A 14,694-nucleotide genomic window follows, 5' to 3' on the forward strand; every position below is an offset into this window, starting at 1 on the left:
CATAGATGCTAGACTCTGACCTGAACTTTCTACCAACCCTGTTTCTTGTTTGGGAAAGGCCGAAGGTCAGTCTGATTCAGTCAGGAGAAAAACACAGACATGACAGAGGATCACAAATTCATGTGTCATAATGTCTGACTAGAATCTATCACAGTCGTATGAAACTTATTGTGTTGAAGTTTCTATTTTATGCCTTCCACCAAATGTTAGCAGACAGTGAGGAGACGAGGAGGAGCAGGGCGGGTCTGTGTATTTCATGGTGCGATGAACAAGCCTTTATTAACAATGTGAGTTTATTTTTTGACCTCTCCGCCTCCTAGATATTCCTTCCCTTCTTCCTCTCATTTCAGCATTCACTCTGAGTTGGGGGCATGTGCACGATTGTTTGGTATTGCTTTTGGCTGACTCACAACAGAGAAGGTGCTCCACAGTGATGTATCCTCTCGTGTAAACTCTCAGGTCAACTGTTACTCACTGAGGTTCTTCCCTTTGGCATTACCATCTGAACTCTCTGTGGATTTGCTTCATCCTCGCTTCAGCCCTGAAGACCTGAACATTTTGGACTTCTCTCTCCAAGTGAAACAGCTTTAACTGATACAATTTTTAACAATGCAAATGCCAAGGACATGGATCACGTTCATTTGCCTCTGTGGCACAGCTTTATCAGGACAAGGCCGTAACTCTGTGCATGACATGGATGCATACTTGGAAACCTCTTTTGAGACACCTGACTTAGAAACAGCAGCAGTTCATCCACCTGGAATTGATACAGGAGTGACCTTGTTGGATACATATGCTTCAAGTGTAGCCCTCCCTTCTGGTAAGATGAGAGTTCTAATCTTTCAAATGCTGCCTGTTTCTGTCTGCATGATCTTGGCTAATAAATGCTTTAATAACTGAACTACTTTTACATAACTAAGCACACAATGCTGAGTGAAAGGCTCAGTTATTATTTTGATTTCTTTATGTCTATTAATTGTCTTTTTCTGCTCGGCTTTGTGAATGGCGAAGAAGAGACTGATCAACGTCTCCAAATGGAGGCAGAGAAGGAGAGGGAGCATCAAGGAGTTGAGTTCAGAAAGCTGGAGGCTGGTAGAAGAAGAAGAGGTGCTTGGGGGAAAAGGAAACACGCAGCTACTGTGGAGGCCACTGCGTATCGAATAGTATGGCACTTGTTCTACCATGTGGACACAGAAATACATATTTATGAATAAATAAAAATGGGGCATCCACATACGTTGATTTGTTCCTTTGTTGAAACGTGTCGGTGACTTCCGGCTGCTTATTGCAGGCAGGACTTGGGCAACCCCTGACGGGCTTTAGAAAGCGTGTGAAAGGAGAGGAGGAAACCAGCGCTCTTATTGCTGCACTTAAGGAGCTTCATGCTGATAAGCAACGGCTTATGGATGAAGGGAGAGCACAAGAGGAGGAGGGGGAAGAAGAAGAAGAAGATGATGACGACGATGATGATGATGATGATGACGACGATGATGATGACGACGATGATGATGACGATGAGGAGGAGGAGGAGGAGGAGGAGGAAGAGGTTTGATCTTTGTTGTTTTTACTTCAGTTAATTGAATCATTCATGAAGCAATTGTTTGTCATATAATTTATTCTTTAATCTGTTGTGTCAGGAAGAGGAGGAGGAGGAGGAAGAAGAAGTAGTGGAAGAGGAAGAGGAAGAGGAAGAAGAAGAGGCAACTGAGGCTCCCAGCAATCAAACAGAAACTCACTCCAGCACTACAGAGTCTCCTCTCAGCGAGTGTCAGACTGCTGACAGAGAAATCAGCTGCAGGGGCGTCGGCATGACTCTCCTGCCAATCATCCACAACCCGCTAGCCACAAATCTGGACATGGCAGGTGTGTGTGAGTGTGTGTGTGCGTGTGTGTATGTGTTGTGGTGGTGGAGGATGCATCACACGAAATGAGCCATGTTAGGGGGATGGTACAAATTAGAGTGAACTCTATAAAAAGTAATATAGCAGTGTTATTGATTACAATTGAACTGGTTTATTATTAAATCAGCTTATTCATTAAGTTTTCCAGTAGTTCTAATTCCAACTTTGATGCCACTAGCCATGAATTCTTCTTATTTTAACAAGTATAACCACTTAGTACATAGTATTTGGCAAGAACAGCATAGGTTAAGATGGTGAACCATTCAACTGAAAACTAAAATAACAAAGTACGTTGACTGATGATATTGTTTGTATCAAAACAAAAGATCCAGCACAGATATGTCAACATTACGTGACCTGTGAGCCAAGTGATTCCCCCTATGACGCTCATGTGAAATGGCTGTACAAGCCGCTTCTTCTACATATATGTGTACGTATATATACAGTACATAACATACCATGTGACTTGTTTTCAAAGAGAACAACATCAGAATCGTCAGTCCACACGTTTTCTCTGGTGTGCCGAACCTGGACACACTGGACCTGAGCAAAAACAAACTGGATGATGAGTCGTTCAGCCAACACCCCCTGTCGGTGAGTAACACCTCTCTTCTTCACTGTCGGCCTCAACAGTCCAGTCTAAGAGCCTCTTCTGCAAGTACATCACAGCCATACAGTTGTACTCTGCATGTTTAATTGTGCTTGAATGGACATCTCACTGCTATGTTCGGGTTCAAGTGAAGGTACGTGTACGTGTGATACAAATGCAAAAGGTCACACAGTGTCACATTGATATGATGCAACCCAGAACCAGACTCATCCAATGAAATCAAACTGCAGAGCTGCTGCAGTGCCAGCAGTCGCAAACCCGCAGCTCCAGACCAGAAGTACGAGTCCAGCCGGCTCTACCAACGGGCAAGGGAGTGTTACAACTGTCGTCTTTTCTGTTTTGAATGAATGTATTTGCCCAAAAGAGAAAAACCAAAGAAGGAGAGGCAAAGCCCAGAGGAAGCTTTAAACTTAAGTGTTAATAAAATCAGTTAACATTTGCTCTCTTGTCCGATGGTCAAGTGTCTGAAAAAGCTTTGTTATGCCAAGATAAATAAAAACAAGTGTTCAAAACCTCTTGTAGCTAATATATTATGATTAAGAGCTATGAGCTGATTTGCAATTCTATTTCAGGAACAGACAATATAAAATACGGCCTTCAGACCAGCAAACAACTATTTACGCTGTAAAGATACGGTGTAGTAACGTCCACCTGAGCAGAGAATGAAGTCACTCTCCCTCTGCTCGTGTTCTTATCTGACCTTCTCCTTGCTCTGTTGACATAGCCAGGCCGCACATGCTTTTAGTGCACGTTTGTGCATGTGAGCCTGCCCCACCGGTTAGTTCAGGGCCGCCACTCTGCACTGCTCTCATATGGCGGTCACAGTTGATAACACTGTCTCCAACACATGGTGGAATCCAAGCACCCATCCTCCGACTCCCCCTCAAGTAAACACTATTAACTCTGTGAGCACTTTTCACATAGTTTGCGCGCGGTTTGCACCATCAGCTACGAGCCATCACTGTGTTGAGAGGCAATCAAAAATACTCCCAATCTGGTATTATGCACCTTTAAGTGTTAAATATCAATCCTCAACAAAGATATACAGCAAAAAGCAGGCAACACTGACATGTCTTCACCTGCAGGTTTAAACTGTAGAGACTATTATTTTCCTTTCCTATGGGTGGCGTAGGTAAGCCTGTGTAGATTTGGTCTGACTCAAAAATGCTCCTTCTTCTGAAGAATATGCAGCCTGCTGAATGTGAATGGCTTTTACAACACACTTTGCATCTAATTCAAATAAAAAGCAGGCTGTATCCTGTATCATTACAGTAATAAAAGAGCATTCAAAATTGCATTAACTAATCCTTTCTAAGAATAACCTCGGGTCTAACCTCTAAATGACCACAGGCCAAACTCAGATCCTGACCACACCGAGGCAGCCCACCACACTCTGACCAATCATTACGCTCCACCACCAGTATAGTCTCCCACGATTGGCTGGACAGACCTGTTGGAAAACAGCTGCAGCAAATGACTTGAAAAGTAAAAGTTTCTTTTTTCATTTTTTGCTCAGATCCACAGTAATGACAGAGGACTGATGAACTGGCTTGAAGAATCCTGCGAAAGATTCAGTCCACTGCTTTTAGTTGACACAGATCAACCACAATGGCTCTAACTGAAGAGCCAGTGCAGCGTGGCTTTGCTAAAAATACAACATGATAGATGACATGGAAGAGATGCATAGATTTGGTGTATTTCTGTGAACTCTGTGATTGTGACCTTCCCGGCAAGTTGGGATGGAAAATGATGGATTATGAAGTTTCATTCAGTCAGTTTTACCTTTCTAGCCTGTTCACCATGCTTCGTGCTTTCATGCTTCGTGTCATGCAGAACTTGACCTTTCTGAAGAAGCTGAACCTCGACGGCAACCAGTTTACCAGCATCCCAGCACTGCCGCCATCTCTGGAGGAGCTCAAGATTAGCAACAACAAGCTCAGTGCACTCAGCCCTCACAGCTTCAAAGGTAGGGGGTGTGTCTGTGTACATGGAAGAGAAACGTCTTGTATGGAAAATAATGTAATTTAGTATTCCCCTCTAGGTTTGATGAACCTGTTGAATCTGGAGCTTAAGGAGAACACTCTCCATGAGGGCAGTGTGTCACCTCAAGCCTTCAGACCGCTGGAGAGACTTCTGGGCCTCCAGTTGGACAACAACCGCTTCCGTTCCCTCCCCCTGGGCCTCCCCCCCTCTCTTCAGGTGCACTGATATCACTTTACTGAATCTTGTAGGGAAAACCCTTCTCCTTAAAGTGTTGAAGACAATAATTTATGTCCCTGTCTTTCTGTCTTTCTTTTTGCATAGGAGCTGGCGATGAATGGAAATCTGATTGAAGAGGTGACAGAGGAGGCAGTGAGGGGCTATGTCCATTTGAGAGTGCTGGAACTGAGTCACAACCTGCTGCATGAGCAAGGCATCGCTACCCACGCCTGGAATCATCTCAAGTACGTCCATCCATCCATCTATCCGTCCGTCCGTCCGTCCATCCATCTATCCGTCCGTCCGTCCGTCCATCCATCTATCCGTCCGGCCATCTGTCCACCCGTCCATCCATCCATCCACCCGTCCATCCGTCCACCCGTCCATCCACCTGGCCGTCCCTCCGTCCATCCATCCATCCATCCATCCATCCATCCATCCATCCATCCATCCATCCATCCATCCATAGCTACTGATTTAAAAAAGAATGATCTGAAGTTCCTCCATCAGCCACAAGAGGGTAGACTGGTATTGTTTGAAATTCTGAACACTTTTGTTGTCATTTCACACACAAATGTTTCTGTCCCCCCCCCACACACACACACATACCACACAAATCACAGAAGTTATGACAGCTGACCTTGTGTAGTTAGACGAGCAGGCTTATGAGGGACAGCTTCAGGGCAACTGCGTGCCTGTATGTGTCTGTTTGTGTACGTATGTCTCAGTGAGTGTCTATGGTGGTGGTGGTGGTGGTGTGTGTGTGTGTGTGTGTGTGTGTGTGTGTGTGTGTGCGCGTGCGTGTGCCTGTTGTTTAAATATAGTGAATTCCAGTGGTGTTGTTTTCTTTGCTCCCTTGGATCCTTGTGAACCACAGTGGGAGCTTCAGGGAAAACTGATGGAAAACATTCTTGGGAAAGGGCAATTGTACCAACTTGGGGTTTCACTGTATGAATGGATGATTATGTGAAAGTCTACGTAGAAATCTGAAATTGGGACAATAAATTCAGGGGAAATTTGACTGAAGAAATTGCGAGATGTTTTTATCAAAAATGGCAACTGTAAAACACAAAATCTTGTCCAAAGAGGGACAGGGAGATAATGTGAAGAGAGAAAGAGTTTTGAGTGAAGTTAAAATGGAGCTAGGCAGCACTCCGAGCCTTCGCTTGACTTCTGACTAGAATCTATTTGACACCTGACACTTGACCTCATTAGGGGCGACAGCAGAGGTCTTCCCATTGGCACTGCAGGCTTATTAGCTGGTCCTCCATCTTAAAAGCTTTCTTCAGCACGGCACAGACAAGAGAGTGGAAACAAATTCAGCTTGAGACTGAACTCCGCTACCACAGCAGTAGCTGAGACCTTAAAGGGCAGAGGTTATTAACCATGAAACAAGTTGGTTGGAATCTATTTTATTCTGCAGACTTTGAATAATTAAATCCACACTGAGGTACTTGTGGAGAAATGTATTCCTCATGTACCTCTGCAGTGGTGTGTGGAACAATGAGAGGGACTGACGCAGAGTGAAAAGTAAATTGCTTAATGATAAAGCAAACTGCAGTGTGCTGGTTCTGGTTAGTGGAGTCTGTGTTATTGCTGCCTCCTGCTGGGCTTCAGTGATTAGAGGTACCAGTGAGGGTTACAGGGAGCTGGGGAGGGCAGTTTGTACTTTAGATACATCTCAGATTTACTGTGTCCCAGATCCCATTTATTTGTACTCTGTAAACTTATCCCAGATTAGTTTGTGTTCCTCTGGGTGTGTTTACATTTGCTGCCAATGTGTGAACATTCTGTAAACACACGCACATGCTTAAGTGGTGTAATTAATTGTACTTCAGTAATGTTCCTCAATACAGCTTTTAGGTACTTGAACTTAAGTGTTACCATTATGGTACTTTATACTTTTTAATTGATTAAATGATTGTACTTTTTATCCCACTTTAACGTTAGTTACTAGTTGTTTTGTTTTTACGAAGTAATGATTATTATACATACTATACTTTAACCACAGCCCTAGGATTAGGGTTTAAAGTGTAGTATGTTAAAAAATGTTTCCTTTTTTATAATTAGATAATAAAAAATATAATATCATGGCTGACATGTTCTGCATATTAAGTACTTCCACTTTTGAAACTTTAAGTATATTTTGCTGGCAATACTTTAAAATGCCTCTCCTCAGGGGCCCAATCAGCTTTCATCCTCAGACACACAGATAACAAAATAAAAAAACACACACACACACGCGCTTGTTTAGCATCTTCTTCTGGCTCTTTATGAACCTGTCAGTTTAAATAACTGTCTTAAATGTCTCCATATCTGCTCTTCCTCCACTCGATAAAAACTTACCAGCCATCACTGCTGCAAGCCACCAGGCCTGAATCCAACTCCACAAATTCACCGACACAACCAGAGCATGTTCACATTACTTCCACTGATTAAAGCTGCATAATCACATTCAAAAATAGATATATTTCATGAGTTATATGCTTTAAATTGCAGTTTTGAATTCATGCCATCAAATAAAGCTTAAAGTACGTAATACTACACGTCTTCTACATCGAAAACATAACAGACTTGTAAATGTGTCATCAGATTAGAAATGATCGAGTGAAATGACATTGTTATGTTTTATTAATAAGTGACACAGAACAGAATTGTTGTTGAAACGTTGCAGCTTTGACTGATGGAATCTTTGTCCATTTGTTTTTTTTCCCATTGTGTCACTTTGCCAGAGAGGCTGTCGTTGGAGACGACATGCATCTCAGACCGACTGCATGTACGCACAGGTTCACTGATCGCCACACCAAAAGATGTGTCGTGTTATGGTATAAGCCTGAGGACTTGAAACGAAAGCGCTTTTATCTTCGGATTAGGGTTAGGGTTAGGGTTAGCACAAATTGGTTTTGTAATAAGCTTATATAAATGGGAAAACAAGCAGCACACATGCACATGCCACCACACAAAAACACCCACCTACCAAAGCATCACACCGACGTGAAAACTTCTGAGTTTGATTTAAGTGATCTTTGGTTTTCATTAAGTCTGTACCCAACAGATATGACAAATGCCTTAAAATACGAATGACTTGATGTAGCTGAAGACCTCTTCGTTATCATCCATCCATCATCTCAGTCTCGTTCTATCTAGCCTGCCCGGCACGGCCGCTCTGCCTGACTACCTTACCTATCCTGGCGAGGTTGCCAAAGTGCATAAGCCAACTTGTGCAATGCTGGCAAGGTGGGCCATTGTGTTTAACATGTGTGTTTGTGTTGATGTGTGCGTGTGCCAGTTATTGGGAGTGGCGAGGGGGGAGGACTCCAAGAGGAGAGGGCTGTGTGTTCCTCTGCTCATTAATACCATGTGGAGCTCTAAGCAGCGGTGGACTGCTGCTGAGCTTCCTGGCAATTTAGAATACGAATCAGCACACAACTGGTCTGAACTGCAACTGAGATCTGAATTTTCACAGAAATCTATAACTACCACAAAACCTATAGGTAAAATAACAAGCCTGCCTGACACTCGTATGTTTTTTTTTCCAGTAAAACATTTATCGTTGTATTAATGTGATGTTTTATTATGAGCTGTGCTTTAAACTCACAACAGCTGTGTTGGATCTTAAAACAAAAACACTGAACCCCCGTAAGGCACCTTCACCTCAGACCCCTGAAACTTGGTCCTCCGTCTATGGCCGTCCATTCTCTTTCCCGCAAACCAAACATTTTCGTAGCCCTTAATCCGCCGCTCAGCCACAAATTCCCCCGCAGACTGCCAGACTCTCTTACATTGCACCCCCTCAGGACATATTATTTCCCCCCCAGCTGCTCCCATGATTTCCCCGCTGCCTTGCCTCCCACTCTGCACTCCTAACTCCCTGCCTCCCCAACAGCACTATGCGGGAGCCCAGTAACTGTAAAACATCAGGTCTGCAGTTAAACGCCTTGGAAATAGAGTGGAAGTGGGCATCCATTATTATGTTGAATCTAGAGCTCTGTAAAACATGCCAACATGCTGACGTCAAGCAGATGTCTTGTTCAGCATGACCACCAGCGTACTTTAGCGTGTCAACATTTTTTCCCAGCTCTAAACACAAAGCACAGATGAGGCTGGTTAAAATGTTACGCAAGTATTTTGTCATAAACCAAAGTATTTCTGAGGGGCACATGAATGTGTGTATCAAACGTCATAGCAATCCAATCCAACAGTTGTTGAGACATCTCACACAAAACCACAAATGTTAACCTCATGTTGGCACTAGAGGAAAGGCTGGGGGATCACCACGTTTACAATCCATCTTGTAAATGTTGAGGTATTTCAGAGGATGAGTGCAAACGTTGACCTGCCGTTGGTGCTAGAGGAAAAAGTTGTCGTACGATGTATCCTCTGGGGACCGTGAATGTCATCAATGCAATCTTATAATTGTTGAGAGACCTCTGTCTGGACCAAAGTGATGGATGAGCCAACAGTCCAACAGCCTGACATGGCTGTTTAAAAATCAATGTATAAGTAGAATCTTTTATTTTCTTTTTATATTCTTGTAGATATGTCACCGAGAGTCATGATTCTTCTGTGTCTTCTCAGGTCCCTGAAGGCCTTGGACCTGTCCTACAACAAATTCACCTCGATCCCAATGAATCTGCCTCGTCGTCTCCATAAACTGAGCCTCCAACACAACAACATCAGTCACATCGCCGCCTTCACGTTCCGCCACATGCGGTCCAGCCTACAGTCCCTCCTTCTATCCCACAACACCTTGAGCAATGAGGGATTGGAACGAGTCTCTTTTGTTGGAGCGTACCGCTCACTGGGTGAGCTCCTATTGGACAACAACCGTCTGGGCGAGGTCCCTCGCTGCGTTCGACAGTTCAAGAACCTGCAGGTGTTGAGACTGGACAACAACCAGATCAGGTAGAAGCATACTTTCATGTGATTTTCAAAATGCAGGGACAAGCTAAATGCTTACTTGCTTGTTACCCAATCCTGTCCTACTACCATTAGCTCTGCCACTACAGCTCCCTTTGGAAATTACTCTGAGTAGCTTGGCAAAGCAGCAAGGAAGGATATCGTCACACATTCAGTGTTTTATGAAAAAACATTTATTAAAGCCAGCATTTCAACAAACGTCCTCATCATCGAACTAAAATGAAAGGTCTGTCTGTCTGTTTATATGTATATATCTGTATGTCTGTTCTTTGATTTTATCGACGTCCGCTTGACTTCACACTCTTGACAGATGCCTTACAGAGGACCAAAGGAAGAGCAGTGTTGACTGCAAGGTCGTGAAATCTACGGGACACATTTATTTGTAGTGCGTTATGTACTGTAGTGTATTCAGAGTGTAAACTGGTAGACCACCAAAAGACATGCTGGGTACAGCTCGCTCTCCATCACTCGCAGCTATATCAACTGTTACGCCCTCAAACGGCACACTGGTTGCCAAAGCACTTTTACAGCTCGCACTTTTTTGTGCATTTGGGGAAACTAACAAATCAGCACTTGTGGAAGGAAAACCTGAGATGTAGTATTTCTAAATGTAAGTGTACGTATCTTGTGGTTACAGGCTGGTGAGACAGTGGGCAGTGTGTCACCCTCGTAATTCTGGCTCCACCTTGGCTTCGATCCACTTGGAAGATAATCTGCTGGATGTGGAGAGGATTCCCCCAAATGCCTTCTCCTGTCTCACAGATGCTCAGGGACTGGTCCTCTATCCTCAACGGAGGCTCTAACATGACCAATAGACCACACCGTGGGAAGGGTTTACATGGACAAATACATACCCACAATGTACGCATGTGCATCAGTGTGACACACAGCTAACCAATACTTTCAGGGGGGTTTTCTGTGGGCAAGCTTTACAGAAAAGTAGCATCATCATGTAGTTTGCTTTGTCAGTCAGTGCTATTATCGTATGATCCCCAAACCCATCTTTTTCTTTCACATCTCACCTTTCATTCATATTTTTGAATGTGCAAATGTGTAATTTACACAGTTATGGAAATAATCATTTAAAAAAATGCTCTTTGAAGTGTAAATGATGAGTACACTGTGGTGGAATCAAGAGCTGCTCAAAGCACAGGTATTTTCATTCAAGTCTCTCGACTAAGTCTGGGGCTTGTTTGTGGAGCCTTTAGTCACTGTAAGTGGAAATAAAGCAGCGGTGTTTGGATGTGACAGTGATACCGGCTGGTCATCAAGCAGTCAAATCTTGGGACTGCAGCATGGGGTCCTTGAGAGATGGTGAAAATGTCTGGTGACACAGTGTGAACCTAAGGGCCCCATTAGGAAGGAAAATATAAACATCACGCAGGTTCCCTTATCACCAGATGACTTCAAACATAAACTTCCACCACCAACCGCTCAGCAAATAGAGACACTTTGACTGTGAGGGGGGGGGGCCTCAGTCCGGGCCTGCAAACATGTATGGATGACATAAGTCGCTGTCGGACTGTGTACAGTAATTGGGGTGCAAGTACAGTATATGTGCGTGAGAGGACTGGGGCTGCCCATTATTTTTTGTTAGCAGGAGGGAAGACGGTTACTGGAGCTAAGGGGAGAACAACAAGCTGACTTTCAAGACACAATACAGCGATTGTTCTCAGAAAGTCTCTGAGCTCAGTGAAAGATGAGAAAAGCAGCAGTTCATGCCTCGCTGATTCCAATAAGATGTGGCTGGAAGACCGAAAGGAGACGGAGAGCATGAGCACGCTCAGAGCTCTCTTACTGTTTGGGAACTAAAGCCACAGACGCTCTGTTCTGCCAACCTTGTTGACTTCCCAAATTGCAATGTTCTCTCTTTCTGTGTATCTTTCGGCACAACTGTATCTCACTTTCCGTATTCTGCTGCTTGTCCCTCGCCCTCCTGCACCGGTACCTACATGACAATGCACCATTCTTCGGCTCCTTGATCTCTTTGATGTGAGTGTGGAGTGTGCCCGCAACCTTTCTGCGTCACATACCCTTAACACAGTCTTGGTGGGAACATAACAGAGCCAGCAAACAAAGCACAAACCCTGTTGCATTGTTTTCACTGGAACAACCGTGTATCCCTCTCATCCTGTATTATTAACAAAAACTCTGAAGACACCTCAACTCACAATGTTTTACACCAAATACGGCTGCAACAAACATGATATCTGTATGTATTTGTAGTCTCACTCACACAAAAAAACCCGAAATATGTCATGGTCATGATGGAAGTGCAGCAGTCTCTCTAATTTGATAATTCACCCGTGCAAAGACAATTGGCAGTATGCCACTTAAAGTAATGCATATAATTAAAAGGATAAAATGTTGAGTCGTGCTCAGTGTCGTGATTTACAGGCGGTGCACTTGCCGTGTTACTCCATGTATGAGTTTTCAACAGAGAGCGGGGTTTCTGCTGCTCTAAATGAAGACCAGAAGGTCCCCTGCAGACTCTACAGTTTCAGACACACTCTGAGGGAGGCAGAGAGAGAAAGACAGTTAATACGAGAGAGAATGAAGCGGGGGTATTGAGAGGCGAGACCAACTGACAAAGTTAACAAGGTTATGAGAGCACAGAGCATGCATGGTTTGAACATGTAAGGTGAATACACACACAAATACACACACGCACACATACACACACACACACACACGCATATTTACTTTTCACTCTCTCAGCCTGGGCGTGTAATCACATGTTAGATTTCTGCTTTCGGTCTTGTGCATGTGGTGCAGTCTCCATTCTCCATAATTGTACAGTCATTTTGCAAACAGCACATTACTGTCTGACATTCACATTTATACTGCAGTTCCTGCATGTACAGGCGGAGAAGATCAAAACTGCATCAGATCTCTTTTCGCAGATTCCCTTCTTTGTAGTTTTGCACAGATGGATGCTCCAGCTTTGGTCTTAGATCCTTAAACCTCCCCTCCACGGCTTGTCACAAATTTGACGGGCTTGCCACTTCTTTGCTGTCCATCATCCCGTGTGTGACGTAACTAAACTGTTAAACCGACGTCCCATCACACCCAACAGATGTTTTGCATCCCGTCGAGCTGAGGCCAGAGCCTGTTTGATAAAGAAGTTGACCATAGAGCAGCGTAGTGCTTTTTATTTTCTTTTCTCCCCTACTCTCTCTGTTTTACCCAGCGACAGCCAGCAGCTTCCTGTGTTTGTTATTGGAGGAGCGGGGTAGGGGGGGGGGGGGGGGGGGGGGGGTGCTTGCTGATAAAACAAAAAAGCACCAGTACACACACAGAGAAGCCAGTAAAATAATCTCTTTTCTTGACTCAGATGGGCATCAGGCATAAGCAGATAAAGCAAGGAATGGAGAAAGCTGGACGGTAGAGGCAGAACAGGCCATCACCCCTGTTCTGCCTCTCCTTGATAGCCAGCAACATGAATGACTATGAAGTCAACTTTTATAGGTCTGCAATCCATATCAAGGAACACACTCGACACTTCGGTCAATTCTATTCACTTCTCACTCTTGCACTCAAAATCGTTACATACGTTCTCATACTCTTATGGTAGCACGTACCCAAGGGCTAACAAGTGGGTGTGCTAGAGACACGTTAGCTGAGCAATAGCAGGACAAAATGAGTTTAATTTGGATGCCAAGCCCTCTAGCTACAGACCAACACCATAATCAAGTGAACCACAGCGAGAGGGAGAGAGGGAGAGAGGGAGAGAGGGGCAGACAGAGAAGTAAAGGGTGAGAAACGGAGTGAAAGACTAAACCTACAAAATGAGGGAGAGAGGAAGCAGAGAGAGGAGGAATGTTATCTGCAAAGGCCTTTATCAAAACTCTGTCTCCTGCCAACACCCCTACAGGGCATTGATCTCGTCTGCATGCCTTTTCCGCCACTGTGGATACTGCGCTCTTTGAGAGAGAGGCAGGATATAAGTGAACAGAAATATGAGCACAGGATTGTGTGTCCGCTCTTGTATTGGTATGGAGGGTGAGGAAAATGATTATGATTTGCTGGTCAAAGTCCTGAAGCAGCAGAGCTCACGGATAACTCGTAGATAACTAACGCCTGTGTGGCCGACTTTGTACAGGGGCGGAAAAGTTCCCAGATGGTGTGGCTTGCCAAACTCGCTGCCTCTCTCTGGGTGCTGGCAATACGAAGAGGAAATCAGAGGGTCAGTGGGAAAGTAAAGTTCATCCTGCCAAAAAAAAAAAGAATTTTAATAGAAAACCGTGAGAAGATGCAAAATCATAGGTTTTATAATCACAGTCCCAGAAATAAAATAAAAATGTCTGCATGATTTTGGTGGAGCTCGGTGGTGTCGTTCTCTCCCAGTAATCAAAGAACTGTGTTGCTCAGTGTATGGATGATGGATGATGGATGATGGATGATGGATGATGGATGATGGATGATGGATGATGGATGATGGATGATGGATGATGGATGGATGGATAGATAGATAGATAGAATCTGTTTTAATACAGCTGCATAAAAACATATTTCTGTCGCTCTTTACTGTAATATGTTAGTATGGGAGCAACAATAACAGCTTACTGAGGGTTCCCGTGATGCCACTGCAGGGAAGTCTGTCTGATATGTTTCAGCTTTAGCTTGTGTTTTAATTAATTGGCGTTCCAAAATTAAAATGTCTTTTATCTACATTTTCTTCAAAGAAAGTTAAACTTGTCAATTACACCCTGAGATGCAAAGTTAATATACAGTGCACCGTCTCCTTCTCTTTCTGTTTCTTTCGTAAACATGGCCACAATGTTACTTTAGGGAAATGTTATATATATATACTATTGTATAATATTGTTATATATATATATATGTATATATATTATTTTCCCTAAAGTAACATTGTTCCCATATCATTCCCATAATATTATAAAGTTTTCGATGCTATTTGCATGATGTCACTTACTCACTGTAGGAGGCTCTCCCCTCCTCCTTCTTCTCTTCTTTCATCCAAAAAGGGAGGAGGCTGGCTTGTTAACTTTATGGGCTTGACCCCCCCCCCAGCTCTGAGTCATTTGCTCGGTTTGGACTGGA

At 43.8% G+C, this 14,694-nt stretch overlaps 1 protein-coding gene across 1 annotated transcript; it reads left to right on the top strand.

The window, feature by feature from the left end:
* Positions 1-1,034: 1,034 nt before the first annotated feature.
* Positions 1,035-10,433, top strand: LOC306780691 (extracellular matrix protein 2; the record flags this gene model as incomplete). Its single annotated transcript, XM_079273127.1, has 9 exons — positions 1,035-1,163; positions 1,292-1,546; positions 1,638-1,863; positions 2,380-2,495; positions 4,345-4,477; positions 4,553-4,710; positions 4,816-4,955; positions 9,289-9,615; positions 10,268-10,433. The coding sequence occupies 9 exons, from the start codon at positions 1,035-1,037 to the stop codon at positions 10,431-10,433; spliced, it is 1,650 nt and encodes a 549-aa protein (XP_079129253.1).
* Between the last annotated feature and the right edge of the window lie 4,261 nt (positions 10,434-14,694).

This window comes from Melanostigma gelatinosum, assembly GCF_949748355.1.
Source record: "Melanostigma gelatinosum genome assembly, chromosome: 8".
In the NCBI taxonomy this organism is placed as follows: domain Eukaryota; kingdom Metazoa; phylum Chordata; class Actinopteri; order Perciformes; family Zoarcidae; genus Melanostigma; species Melanostigma gelatinosum.